Here is a 22,026-nt window from a genome sequence, read left to right as displayed (position 1 = left end):
CGGTCCTTGGGACACGTTCTTCTTGTTGTTTACTTCTGAATTCTCCAGGAGGGCATGGAACTTAAAAAAAGAAATAATTTGTAACTTATATATTTAACCAAATCCTATACATCAAAAAGTTGATAAAACAAGGAAATTATAGATAAATATGTTATAGTATTTATAAGTTTTCTGTAAGAGCTGCTTTGTTTATATATTTCCCAAAAGAATCATCAGATACATGGAATGAATAGAAACAAAAATAGTAGAGAGCAACTTGAAATAATGTGTATATATGTATGAAAAATATATTTTTTATGTATTCTAAATTGATGTATTATTGTTAACTTATAAATATTACATAAAACACACAAATCTTCGGATATTAAAGGATACTCTTGGGTTTCCACAATAAGGCACTCTTTGGTAAGTTCCTTAACAATGAAAGCATATTCCCAAGATTTTTCATGCAAAAGGTTTATCTATGTTTCAAATTCATTCTGTTTTAAACTATGAAACATTTAATATGGTTTAAGATTTACTAATTAATAAAATAATTTCCATAATTTAGTTTGTTTGTTTGGAATTAAGCACAAAGCTACACATTCGGTAGAGAAAATGAATATTATTTTCAAAATCTATGAAACTGAATTATAGGAAATCATGCCACTCAACTTGCTACTGTTCTTGGAGAGATCTAACAAACACAATCTGTTAATTTTCTTGTCCTAGAATGATGCCAGTCTTCATAGCCACCATATTTCAACATGTATATTGGGATATTTGGTTTTTTGAGCTCTTAATATATATATAGTTATTACTGTTGTGGCCTGTGCTGTCTTCATTGATCAGCAACTTCCATGAACGGATGCTGTGTGAAAAATAAGAAAAACATTAGTTTAACAAAAGTGCTTATTCTACATCACATACAGTTTGGTTAATTAGTCTTTTTATACAGTACTGTGTGAAAGTGTTAGGACAAAAGAATATTTTGTCATTCTTTCTATTTTATGGGACAAATTCTTCCATGTTATTACTGATTGTAGTGATGGTAGTGATTCACTGATCACTTTTAACAATTAAATGAGCCAGGATAGGGATACTTATTATTTTTAGAATTCCCTACACTTGTACCTTGAACATGTCATAAGGGTTCTGTTTGAATAAATATGGTGCTAAAATTCAGGGCCTGAAATAAATGTCATGGTACTGTATGCAGTGCATTAACTACGTAAAATGAAGCTAGCATTTTGTACCAGTATATACTAGAAGGAATCAATTTAATTGCAATCCACAAATAAATCTTGATAAAAAACAGTAATAACACATATACAATGTTATCTTGCCATTCCACAGACCAAAAAGAGGAGAGAATTGTCAGTGGAGCAGAGAGTTTGCATAAAAGCTTTATGTGATACTAGTTGGTCTCTCCATCAAATTTATCTGTAGTGGTCCCAGAAGGCTGACCGCCACTGGTCTCAAGCATTGCATAAATGCCAAATGATAAAAAAGTGTCCAGATTTACAGTATCAAGAAGATTTGATGATAATGGAATATTTGATTGTATAGCAGTTAAAAACCTTTACCTTGTTCTCCAAATATTGCCAAGAAACTGTACTGCTGATAATTGGAAAGAAGTGATATGGATGGATCAGTCCTTGTTTGAAATAGTTAGTTCAAAGTGCACATTGTACATCCCATGGAAGAAAGGCGAAAGTTACTTCAATGCATAGCACCTGTGATAGAGCAGGGGAGAGACATTGTGATGGTTTGGGGGTGTCACCTCAGCAGGAGATTTTTGCAAACTGTATGAAATAACGACCCCAAACAGTCATCCAACCTATGCAGAAATTAATTAGCTGAGAGATACGCTGCTGAAGTCATTCAAATGATACAGTGGTTCCCACAGAGCCCCAATTTCAACCAGATTGAGCAGATCTAGGACTTGATAGACAAACAACTTGCCAAATTAAAAGTCACTCCCAATGTAAATATATGGGAGTGTATTCGACACATTTCAAGTAAAATTCCAAAGAAAATTGTGATTAAACGTCTTTCAACAATGCCTGAAAGACTTTCCATAGTTATTAAAGCAAAAGGGGGACACAGCAAATATTCACTGTTTGCTGAACTCAAACATTCTCACTAAATTTCTCTTGCACTAAATGTGAATAATAATAAAAATATTGATGTTTTACCTGTGATTTACCTTCAACTGTTCTTTGAAAGTTGCCTGAAATCTGATTTTTGACTTTGTCCTAACACATTTGCACAGTACTATAAGATGGACTTAAATGAAACTAAACATTTTTACAGAGTAAAAATTGATATCTTATGGAATTATCAATATTACAAAATAAATATCACACTATGAGATGGTGCCATAGTAAGTTTGAAGTTTTCACAAGATTAACAGTTTGTAATAACAATGAATTCCTACATTTAATGATACTGCTTTTTTGATGTATGTTATGAGGATAATAGGTTCAACTCAAACAAACATAGCCTCGTAAAATAACAGTAATTTATACCACACCTCTAAAAGTTCAGATGCAGTGTATCGTTTATTGACGTCCACTTCTAGACACCTGTCCAGGAAGTCTCAAAACACTGGAGACAGGTTGTCTTTGTTCTCAATGTTCGGTTTTCCATTTCTTGATATTAAATCAAATACCTGAAAAAGAGTGTGACTTGATGACTAAATCAATAACCTAACTTAACAGTATGTACAAATCTTTGGATAATCCTTCCTAATAATGTCTAAATATCACTAAAGGTGTACCTTTATAGTAGTTAAATACCATGGGTGAATTATTTAGTGTGTTAGTGTTTATTTATAGGGGGGTTAACAAAATGGTAGTCATACTATTGCAGAAAATATAGTTTAAGAAGTTGAAAGATAATAATATAACATGTACATTCCACAACATTCAATAATTAACTGTTTGTTACTGTATACAGTCTTGTCAAATGTTTATTGTTGCTGTCATCATTATCTTCAATACATCTTCATGTTTGAATAATGTGAACAGTGTTGTTTTTGTTTTTATTATAGCTATTCTCCATAGTTGGTGAAAGACATTCTTGACAAAGCATACAATTGGGTTTTAAAGTACAAATATGTAGCTTTTAAGAATTTGGGTACTGGTTTTAAATGTACCAACATTTACCATGTCACCATTTTCTTGATGATAAGGAGGTTGACCATTGACTATTTCAATGGCTGTTATGCCAAGGGACCAAATGTCAACCTCAGGTCCATACTCTATCCTTCTTACTAATTCTGGAGCCATCCAGTGACGAGTTCCAACCAATGATGTTCGCTTATTTTGGTCTGGGGAGAACTGAGCACTTGTTCCAAAATCAGCTATGTGATGGAAAGAAATAAACATTAAGTTACCATGTGAGAGAAAAAGAAAATATAATTAACTTGTAAATAACTGGTAGTCAGCCTTACAAGACTAACTGAACCCTAATTTAGGTTTCTTCTGCTCTTATTGTAAATTTTGAGTGAAAAATAGAAATATTTAATCATCCAAATGCACAAATAAAACTTGTCAGCATGCGAAAAGTTGATATAAATCCCCTTAAATAATGTCAAATCCAACTAAATATACAATTTGTTTTATAATTACCAAATACCTAAATCCAACACTTAAAAATACAGTCTGAAAGTGAAATTATTTCCATTTTTGCAATCAATTTGCCACAGATTTCCTTTTCTTTCTTCATATGTATCATATATTTATAAACGTTTAGGTGTCAAATCAGAAAATAATTTATGATAATTTCTTGCAACAAAGTAGGCTAATAGTTCATTTGACATAAATTGTATTGTTGCTAGTATGTACACATAAAATCTTCCTTTTATGTCAAGTTACAATCCTATTGATTAACAGTACAATAAGTAGCTATGTTACACAGTTGGATTTATTTCATTATATGTTATAAGTTTACAGAAAAAAATTGAATTAAGATTTAAAAGTATTCAGTGCTTTATACAGTTAGAAAAAGTCTATTTTTAGTTGGGAATTATTTCTTAATAATATTTTTCAAATTTGATATTGAAGTAAAAACGAAAAAAATAAAGAACCAGAGTGTAAATTCAAACTATGAAATATAACAGCAACTATTTAAAATGATAAAATGAAAACATGGATATATTCTCTTAGAAATCATTCAGAAGATGTATCAAGTTATAAAATGTACATATTTTGTACTGAACGTGAGAAATGGAAACATTTGTATATACAGGTATGTAATTTATGTTGATTAATAAGTTACTTTTTATATAATCAAGCAACCCACTGATATCACATGATGTTTCAACATCTTCATAATATATATACATTGTCAAGTAATCTATGTTAACATGAAACTGTTACAAACAAGCTAAAATACTTAAAAATGCTTGTGTTCACTAAGGCATTATATGTTTAAACACCCTAGTTTTATGGTCCAGTCCTTTCCAAGTAAAATGTTGTCACTTTTGATATCCCTGTGGACTATATTGTTCTGATGAAGGAACTGTATTGCCTGGAGTATCTGCAGTAGTTTTTAAATGTGTACTCTTGATAACTTTAATTAGTTTTGTGATTTTGGACAAAATCAATTCTATAATTGTAAATTTGTAACCCATTTTCATACCGAACCACTTTGTAAGTTTACACAGTATCTATTTTTTTTTAACTATCACTTCTTTCTTAATGTTACTCTATTTTGAAATTAACAGCTGGTGTGATAGAAGAATAAAAAGGTGCTATGCATTTAATACCACAGATATAAGTTTCTTGTGATATTTAGTGCAGTTGAAATTTCCCAATAGTAAATTAATAATAATTTTTGTACACTTGTTGAAGATGTGCTCTATATAATACACTGGAAGTGAAACTTTCTGTAACTCTAGAAAGAACTATAGAGAGTTTACACTAGATGGAGCTTCATAATTACTCTATGAAATGTTATTTAAAATTTGTCATCTCTCAAGTATCCAGAGTTTTGGCAAGGAAGTACGATGACTGTTGAACAAACGTTAAAATAAATTACAATCATCAGATCTATAAAACCTCTTAATAGTTACTAACAACAATCAATATAACTTACTTCTTTACATACTGCTGCTGTTTCATTTTCATAAAGATGGGTTTTGGAAAGAACACTAGCCATACTGCCAACTCCTAAATATTCCATTATTATCTAAACAAATAAAGTTTAAAATTTCACTTACATTTGTTAATAAAATTATACCTAACAATGAGACAAAATAATTTATTTTTCCTATTTTAAGATTCTGTCAGTAATCATACATCTAATAAAAAACAGAAAAGTTCTTCAAACAATCGTTCATGAAGTAGGAACTGAAGTAACATCAGTTGTTTAACATTTTTTAAGTGTGAGATTTTTATTGTCTAGAAAGATTTGTGGTTCAAAAAAATGTATAAACTCAAGTTCAAGTGTTAAGGAAGCGTGAATTAACAAAGACCACTTTTCTACAGTTTTGTTACTTCTTAAATTCTAACTTTTATTTTTCTACCTCAAAAGATGTTTTACATTTTATGAAATATGCTCTTTCATATATTGGTAACTAAAGCTGTAATCTGATTCCTAACATTTATAAAATATTAAATTGGATTGTATTTTGTGTGAGAAACTGAAAATTTAATATTTATTGTATTACACACCAAACAATGTTTACAGTTTTGTAAATAATGCTGCATTTGAGGGTACTGTATAAGACGCTAATAATTTAACAACTCAACCTTTCCTGAATAAAATAATTTCAATAACCACGTGTAAAACTGTGTGTGAAACATACAAGGAAGATGAATAAAGCAAAGTACAAACTAAAGAGTGCTAGTAAGAGATAACACACTGATAGAAGCTCAGAATGGAAATAGAAAGTTATTGTGTCAGAAGCAAATGTGGCTGCAACCTCCCATACTAAAACTATCAAGTATTATTTATAACTATAATTTAAAAATATTCTTAAACTTGTAGGGTTGCTTGAATTTGACCAATTAATTAAATGAAAACAGTTCGTTAGCCTACACTCTATAACAGGTAAGATTAAAAACAAAAGAGAATTAATTTGTACGTAACACTAACAACACTTACCCATAGTTCATCACCATCAAGAAAGCTATCCAAATAGTTGACTATGTTTGAATGTTTATATTTCTTCATTATTAAAAGTTCGGTGATGATAAAGTCTTTTCTGGGTTGCTTCGTTACATTGATCTTTTTTAACAGCAACTTCCAACCCAGTTTCAGTTGCTACGGCAGTATAGACAGTCCCTGAACCACTAAAACAATAAAATAAAGTGCACTACATTACAAAATTTTTACTTTTTCTTGTTCCTGGACAGAAAGTGTTATATCCCAATTGCTTATGCCTAACGTAAATGGAAAAGACCTATTTTTCTCTTCAAACTTTACTTTTGTGACCTGGGTAATGAAATATTCAAATTTACCCATTTTCCAGAACATTCCATGTAGATTCAGTGCTAAGTAGCTAGTAAAGAATTTTCTCGAACTTTCTAGAATGTGGTATGTCTTCCAAGAATTTACAAAAACCTTTTGGAATTTTCTAGAACTTTCCATGGTAATATATATACACGGGGTCACCCCTAACCATTTCAGTTTAGTTCTAGCTGCCTAAGTGAACACATAGACCTATCTGATTTTATCTAAGCTGGCATCAAGAAGCTGCTATGTATGTGGCCAGTTTATCAAGAGGAACCAGTGTGAGAGAAGAAAAGAAAGATCCGTCAAAATCATCCAAAGATCATTTCTGGAGACAAGAGTCAGATTCAAAATGCTAATGTGAGAGACAGTACCACGTCTGAACCAGGTATACTCTCCAGCCATCCAAGAAAGGTGTGATAGATACGAGCAGTAAATCAAAAATGATAATCCAAGTGGGTGTAGAGTGGCTAGAGTGTGACAAACCTCACTAAGCAAGCGAATTATATCCAAAACCCATGCTTCTGGGAGCCGACATCCATACTGTGGGAGGATAATGATCATACTCTCTTCAAGTTCAAAAGACATAGAGGATCTCAAACCATCTCCGACTTCAGAACAGAGCACATTTTAAGAATGCAAAATGATATATCAATCTGGAAACCCAATATCCAGTCTTCATAAAATGTCTACCACAGAGAAATTAACTCTCTCTCAAGAGTGAAACTGACCAGAACCAACCCAGGTGCAGCAACATCCTCGGAATAAGATACATCAATGAGAGCAGAAGATAAGGAACTGTAACATTCCTTAGCACCTCTACTACGACCCACGTCACAGATGGAGTATATAATTGAGTGTGGAGGATCGACATCTGTAATACACGTATGAGGACTTATGTTGGTTGGTTTTACTCTAAATCCAAAACTCAACAATTGGCAACTGACATCGAGGTCTGGGTAGGATGAGAGATCCAAATTTATGGGTTCAATTGAAATTTGACGTCTTACTTCCTTGGTTTTTGTATGCTTTAATGTAGAGGTTATCATGCCTTCTACACCAGCAGAACACCACCACCCTACTCTGCAGTGAATGACATTTCTATATGGAATTTTCAGGCATTAAATCATTAAAAAGTATGCCTCTAGAATCCACCACCCCACCAGCTTGGAAATGGAAGGCAGTAAGGACTCTCAATCTCCACTAAAAGAAAAGGGAAGCGCATAAAACACAGTGGAGAGTCTAAAGGAATAATAATACCTGAAACAATGCAATGGATGACCACAAAACCCAAATTTTAAAAGCAAACCATGGTGACTTTCTCAATACAAGACATGGTAGGGATGGACAGCTGTCCTATTGTTCTTTAGCTACATGGCCATGAGTGGTATGGTCAGAGACGAGCGTATTTGTAAAGAAATTCCATCGTGAGGAAAACCTTCAAGTGATCTATCCAACAGTATGGTGGCCCAGCATGGCCAGGTGGTCGAGGCACTCGACTCGTAATCCGAGGGTCGCAAGTTCGAATCCTCGTCACACCAAAAATGCTCACCCTTTCAGCCGTGGGGGCGTTATAATGTGACATTTAATCCCACTATTCGTTGGTAAAAGAGTAGCCCAAGAGTTGGCGGTGGGTGGTGATGACTAGCTGCCTTCCCTCTATCTAGTCTTACACTGCTAAATTAGGAACGGTTCGCGCAGATAGCCCCCCTTGTAGCTTTGCGCGAAATTCAAAACAACCAAACCTATCCAGCAGTATGCACTGCATAGCCATGGAACATAATAAGCAAGTCAATATGGCTGAACAGTGTGGATTTCAAACGTTAAAGAAACTCTCGTCGGGTACAATTCACTATAAAATGAGACCTAAACAATAAGAATTAGCATAAAAAAGGAAATAAGGTTCCTGAAAAAATTAAATAAGAATTAAAAAATAACTCACAAGTCAAAGTCACATGGAAATTTGAAGAATGACTACATGTGGAATACGATAGTCCAAAGAGGAAGAAATTTGATACCATGCAAATAGTGGGAGATTAATGTATTAGTAATTGTCTACATGCCTGACTGAAGAAGTTCCTCTTGGGAATAACAAAGATGAGACGACAGAGAAAAAGTAAGGTGTCAAATTTGATAAAAAGAGATCTGGAACAAACTACGAGAGAACAACAAAAGAAACGAATAAGCAAGCAAACTATATCCAAAACCCTATATCAATTGAAAAGAAGGCAGATAGACGGTAAAATGTAGAAAGAGAAATATCACAAATAGAGTATGGTTGCAAATGGATAGAGAGGCAGGAAGGAAAATCACAGATGGAAACCATGTTGCAATGTAACATTGAAGAGCACGCACAGGAAAAAAAGTCTTTCTGATTTACACGTAGGATAAGAGTAAAAAACGGAAGGAAGGTAAATCAGAGAAAAGTAGAATATACTTTCTCTAGTCTTTTAGGTTTTGGAAAATAAAGAGCAATTCAACAAAAGAAGAAGATAGTTAGATGACAAAGAATAAATGAAATATCATTGGCAAGTAAATCAGACTACCAACGTCCAAGATTAAGGGGATAATGAAAGAAATATTAAGAAAAAGTTGGAACAAGGAACACGTGGAAAGTGGTTTGAATGGGGGCTGATTGAGGCAATGGAGAACCACATTAAAATATCAGTTAAGAAAAGCCACAGAGTACGACAAATCTGAAATAAGCTTATCAATATGGAGGGAGAGGTATATATCATAGAGATTCCCTATGATACTGGAAAAAAATGAAAAACATGGGACAAAGCCAACCGATAACAGAAACCAAAGGCCATAGAGTATTCCAAATCAAAAATCCAAGTAATAATCTTAGAAATACAATGAACAACGGTCCAATCAGCTAAAAACTCCTGGCCCGGAGACCAATGTCACAAAACATTCCATTTATGTTACTAAAATTCCATGGAAGAGGGGCAAATGTAACATTCCAGAAATAACACTGCATATTCTAACAAGCTTAAAAATTCTCACAAAGGACCAGGTAAAAACCAAGGATGAAGATGGAGGACAGGAAGAGCAAGATGAGGTACTGATGACTGAGTTGCAAAAGAAGGCAGATAGATGGAGAAAGAGGAAGCTGGATAAGTCGGGGAAATCACGGCTAAAAGGCCAATGATGGACAATGAGAAGAGCCTGAGATTGAGTGGTATGGATGAAAAAATATCCAATGAAAAACTTGCATGTGATGATAAATATATAGGTATTTGTTGGTTCAGTCATAACTGAAGCACTAATAGTCATTGCGAGAGGATAAGAGACTGGAGGTGAAAATAGAAGTAGTTGGTGGTTGAGGGATGTGGTAAGGACATCAGTGTAAGGAGTATCTCACTGTAGTCGAAGCCACCAGAAAACAAGAGGATCAAGAGACCACTTCATTTGATAGTTTTTGTCTAGACAAGAAAGATGATCTGCGGCTAGACTGAAACACCGAGAACGTGACTCACAGTGATATGGATATCTTGCGTGTTGGCCAAGAAACTAAAGTCCAACAAAATAAAACATATTGAGAAAGGGTGCCACTTTGGTGATTCGGATACGCAACCACTGCAAAACTGTTGATTGAATCATGACAAACGATGTCTGATCAGATGCAGTAAATGATCCTAAATCCAAAAGCTCCAAAGTGTTGATATGGTAAGACTTCTCAGCTACAAACCAACACCCCAAAGCCTCCCTGTTGATCGACCATTTCCCTCTATTCATGAATGTAACAAGTAAATTCGAATGAAGACGATAAACTGGAATAAACTTGCCTATGTGTGGATTTTGTCCATTTACTGAAACAGTTCGTTGTTTATCGTAGGAGGAAGAGCAATAGATGCCTGCAAAGGTTCCTGTGCAAGATTACTAATTGTGAAGAGCTCAAATATCAACTCAATCACAAGGAATTAGAGCAGTCAGAGCAGACCACAACCCCAAAAGCGATAGCACCTCGTGAACTGTAATAGATGGAGGGACCAATAAGAATGCAGTGAACTGAAACGTCCATTGAATGAAGTCGGTGAGTAGAAAATTAGGCCTCACTAAGATGGGCATTGAAAAACACCCAAATGGGTCAGATATTAGGAATGTTGAAGGAAGACGTCTCTGGTATGATTAAACAGCCCACTCGACTTATCATCTGGAGAACGTTAAAAGTATAAAAGGCAAACTCCTGTTCAGAATGAGCTATCAGTAACCAATCATCCATATAATAATGAAAACGTATCCTGAGAACAGAGGAATGTCGAGAGAATCCTAAACCTATTCAATAAAAAACACAAGTGGCCAAATCAAGGATTAGTATGCAAAGCTGATAACTCACCCCAAAGATATGGTCACAACTGCGGAGCTATAAGGGAAAGATTTTTAAATGCTACTGAACGTATAACAAAAATTAAACAAAAAGGAACATATTTTCTTATAAAAACAGAAAACTGACTGATGAAGTGATATAATTAATGTAAAATAATACATTCTAATTAATTAGTTCTACGTTCCAAAAATGAAGTTTTTATCTATAATATTTTAGTACTGAGTACAAATTTACCTCTAAGCCACTATACCATTCTTTTGAAGACTTTCAAACTCACCCTTGGCCAATTTGTTTCATCTTTGTATATTTCTCATTGGGATCTCCCTCAGAAACAATACTTCTCAACACTGTCATGATTTCCTCGTCTGTCACTTTTTTTTTTCATTTTCCTTGGTTGACATCTTATTGTTGTCTTTATTTGGCTCCTTCAAAGAAACAGTAGTTCTTAACTTCTCCATATCTTCTTTATCTGTCACTTCCTTGTCATTAGATTTGGTGGACACAGTCTTCTTAATTATGATGACATCTTTCCCATCCAGTCCAAGTGGTGAGTAGTTCTTGACTTCCTCTTTTTCAACAGATATTACGTACTGGTAAAGATACGTAGTTATTAATTTTGCAACTCTGACGTAATCAAAAGGGTATTTAGGTAGAGGTTAGAGGGCTCAGCTCCAAAGCCCATGATCGTAATGGGTGCCCACTGATAATTTTATTCTATGTAAAATTACATGGGTGTAAAATCCACAGAAATTAATAGCCCCTGGGATTACACAGCCTTAAATCTGCCTCTGGAAATAATAATTCTAAACCAATGATATATTTGCAGGGAAACTGTGAATTCAGTGTACTGTCACCAGTAAAGTCATCAAAGAGATACTTTTGAATTATATAAACCCAAGACTGTGGAAAACTACAATAACCTAGACTGCCATGTGTAAAACCCAGTGAAATAACCCAAAAGTGATATTGAACACTATGGTCTGAAATTTATCATTTAAACCAACTGAAGCTTTGTGCTGTCAATTACTGTTTGTATTACAGTAGAACACTCCTGAACAAGCTGTAACTGTTTGTATTACAGTAGAACACTCCTGAACAAGCTGTAACTGTTTGTATTACAGTAGAACACTCCTGAACAAGCTGTAACTGTTTGTATTACAGTAGAACACTCCTGAACAAGCTGTAACTGTTTGTATTACAGTAGAACACTCCTGAACAAGCTGTAACTGTTTGTATTACAGTAGAACACTCCTGAACAAGCTGTAACTGTTTGTATTACAGTAGAACACTCCTGAACAAGCTGTAAAGAGAAATGTTGAGGGTCTAATTAAAGAAAAAAATAACAAATTTGGAGGTTCTCTATAGCATTGCAGGCTTATGCTGCTAAAAATCAGGTTTCAATACCCGTGGTGGGCTGAGCACAGATAGTTTTTTCTGTACAGGGTAGCCCGTAAGTCCCTACCCATCCATATATTGTGTCTGAACAACGTTATAATACTAATGATGAGTTGAAGGCAGCTGTTACCGCGGCATTTGGAACAATAACCCCTGCTATGTTGAGGAAAATGTCTCACAGAACATGGCGTCACATAATATTATGCAGCGAGCGAGAATAAGGGACAGCACACAGATACATTGGATACTTAAGATATATGGATCGGTAGTTTTGTACTTAAGCACAAACAAATTGATTTGGAGTAGTAAAGTTGTTAACCACTCGTAATAATGTCTTTTATACACCAATACGCATAACAGAAAGTAAATAATATAAAGTATTATAAAACAACTGCTAAAATATCACACGAACATGCTTTTGTCAACAAAGATTAATTATTATTTCTCGACTTTTGTATAGAATGTTATTAATTACACCATTAAAGTTACCTACAAAGTTGAATATCGTATTCAGACAAAGAATCAACCTCTCGTGTTTTTATTCTAGCACTTCTTGTTTTATTACGTTGGTGCAATATAAATCATTTAATGACAATAAAAAATAAGAAAGCCTAGATTAGTAATCCTGACATTTAGTTAGTGTTTAATCATCAATAAATAACACAATAGATAATCGTGTGATTTCGTACAAATGAAAGTTTTTGCTGTTGTTTTGTTTAATTGCCTAAGGGATTCTCAGTAAATATAATACATTAGATGGTTTGAGTTAAAATCTCACCTTTAATACCCGAAGGATCAGATGGCATAACCCAAGACCTACAAATGCAATAAACTCTGCAAAGTAGATTATAAGGTTCCTTAGGTTGTGTAAATATGAACTTTCCACTGAGCAACCTTAGTTACATCTCCTAAAATCAGGATAACTAATAATAGAAAGTAAATTTAGAATGTTAAGTAGTCAAATTATAATGTAAAGTTAGGTTTATAATAAAACATAAGACTCAGATAGCATGTACACACAGTCTCTATAATGGTGTGAAACAACGGAATTTTCTGTTTCTGCTCTTTAAAACACCTCAAATTGGTCTTCTTATCCAAAAAAAACAAAACAACAGCTTAGTCAACTAAATTATGTATCATATTTGTAGAGTCCCAGATTTAAACCCTACTTAAACTTGATTTTTATGTATTCAAAAAAGTTGTGTGATTCAATATTTTATTGGTTCCACCTATAATTAATATATATAGCATCAAAATACATACAGGAAGAGTATAAACAATGAATGTACTGTTGTTGATGGATTAGTTGTATTTTAGAAGATACATATCACTTGTTCCAAAACTATATTACTACAAAACACATTAATACTACACAAAAAAGATGAAGGTATGTAAATTATTATATATGATTTATAGTCATTTTAAAACTACATTCAATGTCAAAAGATAATATTCTTATAACTTACGTGCGTATTTAACACTCTAGAAACAAATATTTTATTTCTAACATTGTAGAAAGCACATTGTTGAGATGGCATTAATATTCATCTCTGTCAAAATATAGAGCCAATTCTAACAATAGAGCAATGCCACAGAAGCTGATACAAAACAGTTTAACATATAATGCATTAAGTGTATGTACATAGAGTTTAAATGAAATTATAATATGATAATGATGTCGTTACCTTCTTCTTCAAGTGTATGTACACAAAGTTTAAATCAAATTACAATATGATAATGATGTCATTATTCTGCTTTAAGTATATGTATACAAAGTTTAAATCAAATTATAATATGATAATTATGTTGTTACCTTCTGCTTTAATTGTATATACATAAGGTTTAAATCAAATTATAATATGATAATGATGTCCTTACCTTCTGCTTGAAGTGTATGTACATAAAATTTAAATGAAATTATAATATGATAATGATGTCGTTACCTTCTGACTCTAAAACTGCAGCACGTTTTTTCCTCTCTGCCTCAACTTGCATCTGCATTGCATCTTTTACCCTCTCAGGTAATTTTATATCCCCTAAAAAAGTAAATTATAGTAGTTAGTGTATATTTATGGATGAAAAAAAACAATAACATATACAAAAAATTATTCCATTCAGAAATAAATCCTTCCATTCTCTTCAAGGTGGTTATCCTCAACAGATAATGAATTACTTTTAACTTGAAGCAAAATTCTTTCATAAATGTTCTCATTCAATAGAAGTATGAAATTTAAATTAATAATAAAAACCTAAATTTAATTTTATTATCAATGCAGTTACACAAGAAAAAAACGTTTAGTATCATGTACAAGTCTCGTTACTGAGCATTTTCACTCTGAGTAGCAAAGATAGAGCAGATAAGTTAAGAAACCAAAGATTCTACCTGCTATGATATAACTTCCAAGATGTGACACACAAGCACATGTGGGGTGTCCCCTCACTTTCTTTCTCTGTGAGATATAGTGCACACTAAACATTCACAATTATTAAGTCAAACTTTTTTGCCCCACCCCCCCCCCACCTCAAAGTTTGGTCCTAAACCCCCTCCAGCAGTAGAGTAAACTAGCTGATTTCTCCCTTTACTTGATTGGCTTGTTTTTCTTTAACATTTAAATGCTTTAAAAAGATACTTCTAGAAATATGACAGCCAAAAATATTGTTAATAACATGGGAACCAACTGATGAGATACTACATTATAACCTTTATATATAAGAACAGTACACTGAATTAAATATTTTCATTACCAGGTTGAATTTAGGGTTTGACCTAACTTTACAGTACTTCATTCTATAGTGACAGATACAATTCCATAAGTTTTAATGGCTTCATCATCACATACACTCTTTCATAAAAATTACATTTAATTACATAACAAACAGTTCACACAAAAAAAAGAAAATACTTACTAATCTCATATTGAAGACAATCAATGCCCCAAGAGCTGCTGGCTTTATTTATTGCTTCTGTAAATAAAATAAAGAAGGAGAAATAAAAATATTATCCTAGATTTTAGAAGCACAATATCATACATTACACTTTATTTAGGTTATATTACTCTATCTAAAAATTTTCTGCAAGAATCATAACACAATAATAGTTATAGGTAACCTACCTACTATACCAATGTTAAGACTCTCTCTCTCTCTGAACACACTGTCTAGACTGATTTTATCAAGCTCGGACCTCATTCTTGTTTGAGATAACTGTGTAATGGCAAATTCTGGATCTTCCACTCCATAACTGCCCTGCAAAGATAACAATACCAAATTACTTAAGTTACATACTTCATAATGAGTCTTAAAAATGTTTTATAGACATAATTTCTAAATATGTAACAGTACTCAAAGTTTGCCATTGGCATCTGTTCAATCAATGCTGAAATATTTCAGACACCTACTTGATCAAATGAGCAAGTAAATCTAACATTTATTTGTTTGAATCATTAAGTTGTTCAAACAGACTTTTCAACACTATACATGTTGTATACTGAGAAATACTATAAAAACAGAATGCATTTAATTTTAATGTCTGACTTTGAGATAAAAACTCCATTTTGTTCAACCATGTCTGGCCGTAATGGTAAGATATTGAAATGTGGGTCTAAGATTATTAATAATGATTACAGAAACACATGCATGGAGAATTGAAAAGAAATCCATTTTTTGTAATATGATAAATGTTTAAGCTCACTCATAAAATACCATTCAACATTATTTCTTATATATTATTTTGACACTCCTGGTAATAAATTACTTTGTCACTTAGCACGAATAAGCATTATTCCTTATATTTTCTAGTTTTGTTTGTTTGTCATCAAGCACAGCACAACTGGCTATCTTTCCTACGCTCACTATGGGTATCAAAACCTATATTTTAGCATGCTAAATCAGAGTTACCACTAAGCCAGAAGGAGGCCACTTATTACGTTTTAAAAATGGACCGTTCTAAATCAATAATAAATATCCCATAGTTTTATGTAGACCTCACTGGCTTTGGCCTGTTGTTTATCATATAGTTCATACAGTTCTGTTGGTTTGGTTTTGAATTTCGCGCAAAGCTACTCAATGGTTATCTGTGCTCGCAGTCCCTAATTTAGCAGTGTAAGACTAGAGGGAAGGCAGCTAGTCGTCACCACCCACCGCCAACTCTTGGGCTACTCTTTTACCAACGAATAGTGGGATTGACCGTCACATTATACGCCCCCACGGCTGGGAGGGCAAGCATGTTTAGCGCGACACGGGCGCGAACCCGCGAAACCTCGGATTACGAGTCACACGCCTTACGCGCTTGGCCACGCCCAGTGATGTCTAGATATAAAGGTTGTCAAACAGCATGTTAACAAGTGTTTGTGTGTACGTGTTTATTATATATTTGTATATCAGTTCCAAGAAAACTCTATTTTAGTTTCACAAAAGTTAACATTTTACAAAACTATTATAAATGTCTGCCATTTTCAAAACAAAATGTATAAGTTATTAACCTTTCTATATAAAAATCGTATATTTTAATAAATATCTTAATTCTACTACACGTTTATTTTGTCGTGTTTTTAGCTTTAATGTATCAGGGAATCTGTTCCTATAAAAATGATACAAGTTTAAAGATCCTGCAGTGACATAAAATTAATTTCTAAACCAATCGCGGTTTCAACTGTCTGTGATTTTTATGGTTGGTCAGTAACAATAAGGTTATACAAACAGTGTATTTTACTGGCTGATTCACTGTGACAGTTTCCTGTCCCTAATATTGTTGTATATGTATTTTTTACCATTCAACAAAATGGAAACCAAACAATACATGAAGTAAGTTTACACTTATGTAATTTGGAGTAATTAATTTAATTGTCTGTTTAACATATATTTCGTTAAAATAATCAAAACTTTGAATATAATGATAAGAACCAAGCACTTTTCTGTCGCATATCAAATGGAAGTTAAATCAAACCTAGTGTAAAAATATGAGAACAGGGTAAACAAATATTAGAAATATATTTCTTTACCACTCATGTTGCCTATAAAACTCAAGTTACCAGTAAAAATCATTGCATCAGAGGAACCATCCCATCGGTTGATAACAGATATAAGAATGGAATAATCTATTTAGTAGACCAGGGTGTCCAACAGATTTCAGAAGTGATTTAAAATTACTTCTCAAAAACAACAATAAACAATATCCACAAGTTTCTCAGTCCAGAGTCAGTATTACATATCAAGACATAAATGTTTAAGTTCAGTTTTCATATAAAAAGGTTATATTGTTGAGTATTATGTATTATTAACGTATACACCTTGTTTCCTTTTCTGTAAACCATAAGTTAATGCTTTTATAGGTCTTTCTTTCTTTTCCTTGATAAAACTTCCTGTCACTTAATATGCTGTCATCCAGTTATCGATGGCCCAGGCCTTGCTGTTTAGTTTTTAGTTAAATTTACACACAAGGACTTAACAAAACTTGAACGCTAGCCCTTACCATTTAAATATTTATAAAGCCATTGTTTGAACTCCTTAAGTTCACTCCTTCCACTTCATTTGAAGACAAACCAATACAAAGACTAACTGACTTCTTAGAAAAACAAAATTATCTTGGCTGAATATCACTCTGAGTCTACTGTAAGTTTATATTTGTATCCACTAGTCTTATCATGAAGTAAAACAAGATAATACATCAGGAATATCCACCCCTAACAGTCTTGAACAACTCAACCAAATTGTCTTCAACCATTTTTTTTCTAAGAGAAAAACACTCCACAGATTATTGCCTGTAATTATTGGACAACTTTTACATCTCAAGTATAATTCTAGTAGTCTTTCTATGAAATGTTTCCACTAACTCAGTGTCCTTCCTAAGGTAAGTAGTCAAAGACTGAACACAATACTCCAAATGTGGACTAACCACTGACCTATACAATGAAATTATAGTCTTTTTAGACTTATATTCAGTATTTCTGTAGATACAACCTAAAATCCTATTTGCCCAACCACTAGCAACAGCATACTACTTGAATGGCTTTAGAGACTAATCGACTATAACACTAAGATCCTTTTCTTTCATGACCCTGTTAAGGTTATTCAAATTATCTTGCATTTATTAAAATTAAAACCCATTTGTAACTATTTGCCCAACTCACTAAATGATCTAAATCCTTTTATAAAGTAACAACAACACCAAAGATCTTGATATCATCATTATATTTAAGTAATTTTTTACCATTCTTTCATCTGTGTCATTAATGTAAATAAAAAAGTACAATGGTCCTAAGACTGAGCCCTGAGGTACACCACTTTCAACATTAATTGAATTTGACTGATCTCCATTTATAACAATCATTTGATAATTTCCATCATGTCTGCATCTTTTCTCTTGCCAGTACTTGCGATCCAATTGTTGTTTCGTCCTTTTGGTGTAGTGTTCTCTTCCAAGTTCACTGAAATTGGTTACTTCGTAGAAATGTGTATCTTACTGTTTTATGGGAACAATTAAACTTTTACTTTCATCAAAGTCCACGACAAGATATTAACTCTGCTATTGACTCTATATAAAGAATATAGCCTAAGAAACTTAAGACGTCTTTTGTACATCAACCACTTCTATTGTTAACAGGGTCAGTTTCACTTACATCATAAGTGTCTACCATACGGCCCTATTGGATCATAAAAGGTTGGAGTAGCCTATCATATTTAATAATCTTCAATGACCATAACGTTTATTTTTACACGTTTGGTATTTGCCATTTCTCTTCTGGGAGATACACTGCTACTGGAAATAGCAAGGTCGTCCATACACACAGCTTGATATGGTGAGTAAACAATCAACATGAGACTGACATGAATACACATTCTTCTAGATGTTTCAGACATGTTAAAGAAAGACAGATAACACAAAATAACATTAAGCCTTTTTCTCTAATAGGATTCTTTAGACTTATAAAAGACGCGAGACTCCAAGACGTACAGCTTACTCTGAGATGGTCATCGCTGTTAACAAGATAAAGTGATTAGATAATTTTAAAATAAAATATAACAAAGAGGAAGAACTGTAAACATGTTTATTTGGTTATAAACCGACATGTTTAACTGTTTTATCTCATGATGTTGATAAGATGAATATCATCCTGTACTATTAGTAACAACACTGATAACTTTACATTGTTACTAAAGTACACAAGGAACATATAACCGGTAGTATTATATACCAGTTGAGGTGATTGTTTACCATATTTATTTTCAGAAGTTCTAGATCTGGCTAATAAATAATAAGTTTCTAAACATTTGAACACAGTGAGAAGTTAATGGAAATACATTACATTGTACTTGTTTCTCGAACAAATCAGTCTAATTGAATGGTTTTATTGTAATAAAGTGTAATATCTAATGTATTTATCCAAGTCTCTTTTTGTCTTCCTTTATTAATCAATCAAATTTTGAAATAAAAAATACTCAGCTAAACGTTTTTCTTGTATTCGAAACTCCACGTTTTTTACTGGAAATGTTTAGTTGTTAGCGACGTCCAACATGACATAGTGATTAAGGTGCTTGTTTCGTAATCTAAAGATCACTGGATCGAAATCAATCTTCAAACATGTTTACCATTTCTACTTTAAAGGTGTTAAAATGTGACGGCCAATCCCACTTTAGTCTGTCGCTTGAAGAATTAGGAACGACTAAAGGAGACATCCGTGGAAAAATTCAGTAAACAAACCACCTGTAAATAATCCATGATGTATTCATGCTATAAAATTTGAAAGTTTCTAGTTATACTTTACTTTGTTTGATGGATTTAAAGCAAAACAAAAACAAATGTTTCAAAAATGATTCATTGGTAAAAGATGATTTCGGAATCAGAAAGCATGTGTTTAATACTATTTTTAATGTAACCACTTCAAAATTAAAAAAAAAAACTATAACAGTAGCCCCATCTACTGTTTAGTGTTTAAATTAGAGTTAATGTGACTGTTGTGAAACTATGATGAGGATCAGTGCAACTAGGGTTGATTATATTATTTATGTCAGTGTGACTGATTTGACTATTTTTATGGGTTTCAATGGCTAGTGCGAGACCGTTATGAATGTCAACATAACTGAGACTGTTATAGATGTCACTGTGACTGGCTTGACTCTGTATGTCGGTGTCAGAGTAACGTGTACGAGACTGTTATAAAGGTTATGCACGTGACTTCATGCACCTGGTCGGCTTTGTTTATTCCGCCACATTGGACCTAATAACAAATTAATGAAATAATAGAGACCATATTTTCAGTTAAGTACTTAGAACTGAATCGTGTAATAATACCAGTTGGTTGTGATGCTGTTGGTTAAAAACATACAGGGTTGACCTTTGATCATCTTTGTTGGTTTCTCCATGTAGAATAATGTGGCTGTTGCACCTAACACTGTCATATTCCTGTTATACACCTGCAACATACAGTCAAGTCCTGACCCTCTTGTTGAACTACAACCCAAACAAAAGGCTGTCGAACACTGGTTGTGACTGACAAAGTTACAGACATATTCGTAATATATTTAAAGTGTTTTTTTTGGAGAATGAAATTATCATGAATATTGGGCTATATGTTGTGTCTACCGAGAGGAATCAAACCACTGATTTTAGAGATGTACATCGGAAAATGTCCCACTGGTTTATCGAAGGACATCACAAATATTAATATTAGAACGACAAAAGCTTCAAAGACAGACATTTTTTGATACAGACCTAACCAAGCCCATCTGAAACAATACTCCACCCCAGCCCACAGTTATGATTATATATATAGGCTAGCATGTGAAATATAGCATTAATATATAAATTTTTTTTAATGTGTGAACTACTGGTAATTTAATAACCGTGTTGATGCTAATGTTTTTAGTAAAAACAATAATAAAATTCTATTTTATTGTCAAACAGGATCGGAAGTTCACCAATGTGAAAATATAACTTTTGTTATAACTTGTCAGTGTTGAGTCATTTTAACAAATTAATTACACATATATCATCAACACATTATATAATCTATAAGTATACTTAGCAGTCTGTAGGTGGTGATTGTTTCATGCGAAATGTGAATATTTGGATAGAATCACACATTAAAAACTTCATCAGTATATGGACTGTAAAATAAAAATGTACATGTTGCGTAACGTTAGAATACAAGCGTTGTGTAGATAAACAATTAGATCTAGATTCCAGGTCTGACTTACCGGCATAGTCAGGTGGTTAGGGTACTTGACTTGTAATCTGAAGAAAACGGGTAAAGTCACTGTCACAACAAGCATGCTCGCGTTTTCAGTCGGAGGGCCGTTGTAAAATGAGTCAATCCCAGTTCTCGTTGGTAAAAGAGTAGCCCAAGTGTTAGCGGTGAGTGATGATAACGAGCTGCCTTCCCTCTGTTCTTAAACTACTAAATTAGGGACGGCTATCTCAGATAATCTTTGTGTACCATTGCGCGAAATTTAAAAAAACAAACAATATTGGTTTGACACTAATAGATGTGGTAAACGTTATCGAACAACCTGACAAACAAGTTGACTCTCTTTGGGTAAAGAAAGATATTAACCATCAGCACACATGAAATACTGTCAAGGAAGTAAAGGTGATTATATAGAACACATCTGGGTCCAGTTTAACAATTTTTGTACCAGTTGTTTACTTTCGACTACCTTACCAAAACGAACGAGTCTGACACTATTACAAGGCATCTAAACTTTCTATATCTTCAATATGAAGCACAGAACCCTAGGTAACTGAGAATATCTAGGTATTCTGTGTCTAGAATGTCCATAACTGTGTCTCTGTGAACAAAACTAATGAATCGGTAGCTAAGTCTTTGGTTATTGTTGCAAGGTTGGAATACGAGTTCGTC

The 22,026-nt window shown here is 33.2% G+C and overlaps 1 protein-coding gene across 1 annotated transcript; it reads right to left on the bottom strand.

Moving 5' to 3' along the window:
• Nucleotides 1-4,424: 4,424 nt before the first annotated feature.
• Nucleotides 4,425-18,920, bottom strand: LOC143240741 (stomatin-like protein 2, mitochondrial). The gene is made up of 8 exons (XM_076483691.1): nucleotides 18,787-18,920; nucleotides 15,283-15,415; nucleotides 15,077-15,133; nucleotides 14,113-14,205; nucleotides 11,052-11,364; nucleotides 6,094-6,281; nucleotides 5,083-5,175; nucleotides 4,425-4,524 (listed from the first exon to the last, which is right to left on the bottom strand). The coding sequence occupies exons 1-5, from the start codon at nucleotides 18,802-18,804 to the stop codon at nucleotides 11,348-11,350; spliced, it is 318 nt and encodes a 105-aa protein (XP_076339806.1). The 5' UTR covers nucleotides 18,805-18,920; the 3' UTR covers nucleotides 4,425-4,524; nucleotides 5,083-5,175; nucleotides 6,094-6,281; nucleotides 11,052-11,347.
• Between the last annotated feature and the right edge of the window lie 3,106 nt (nucleotides 18,921-22,026).

The sequence above is a fragment of the Tachypleus tridentatus genome, chromosome 13 (genome assembly GCF_004210375.1).
Source record: "Tachypleus tridentatus isolate NWPU-2018 chromosome 13, ASM421037v1, whole genome shotgun sequence".
Taxonomy (NCBI): domain Eukaryota; kingdom Metazoa; phylum Arthropoda; class Merostomata; order Xiphosura; family Limulidae; genus Tachypleus; species Tachypleus tridentatus.
The sequence above is the reverse complement of the archived record's forward strand: the minus strand, read 5'-3'. Positions and strand labels throughout refer to the sequence as shown.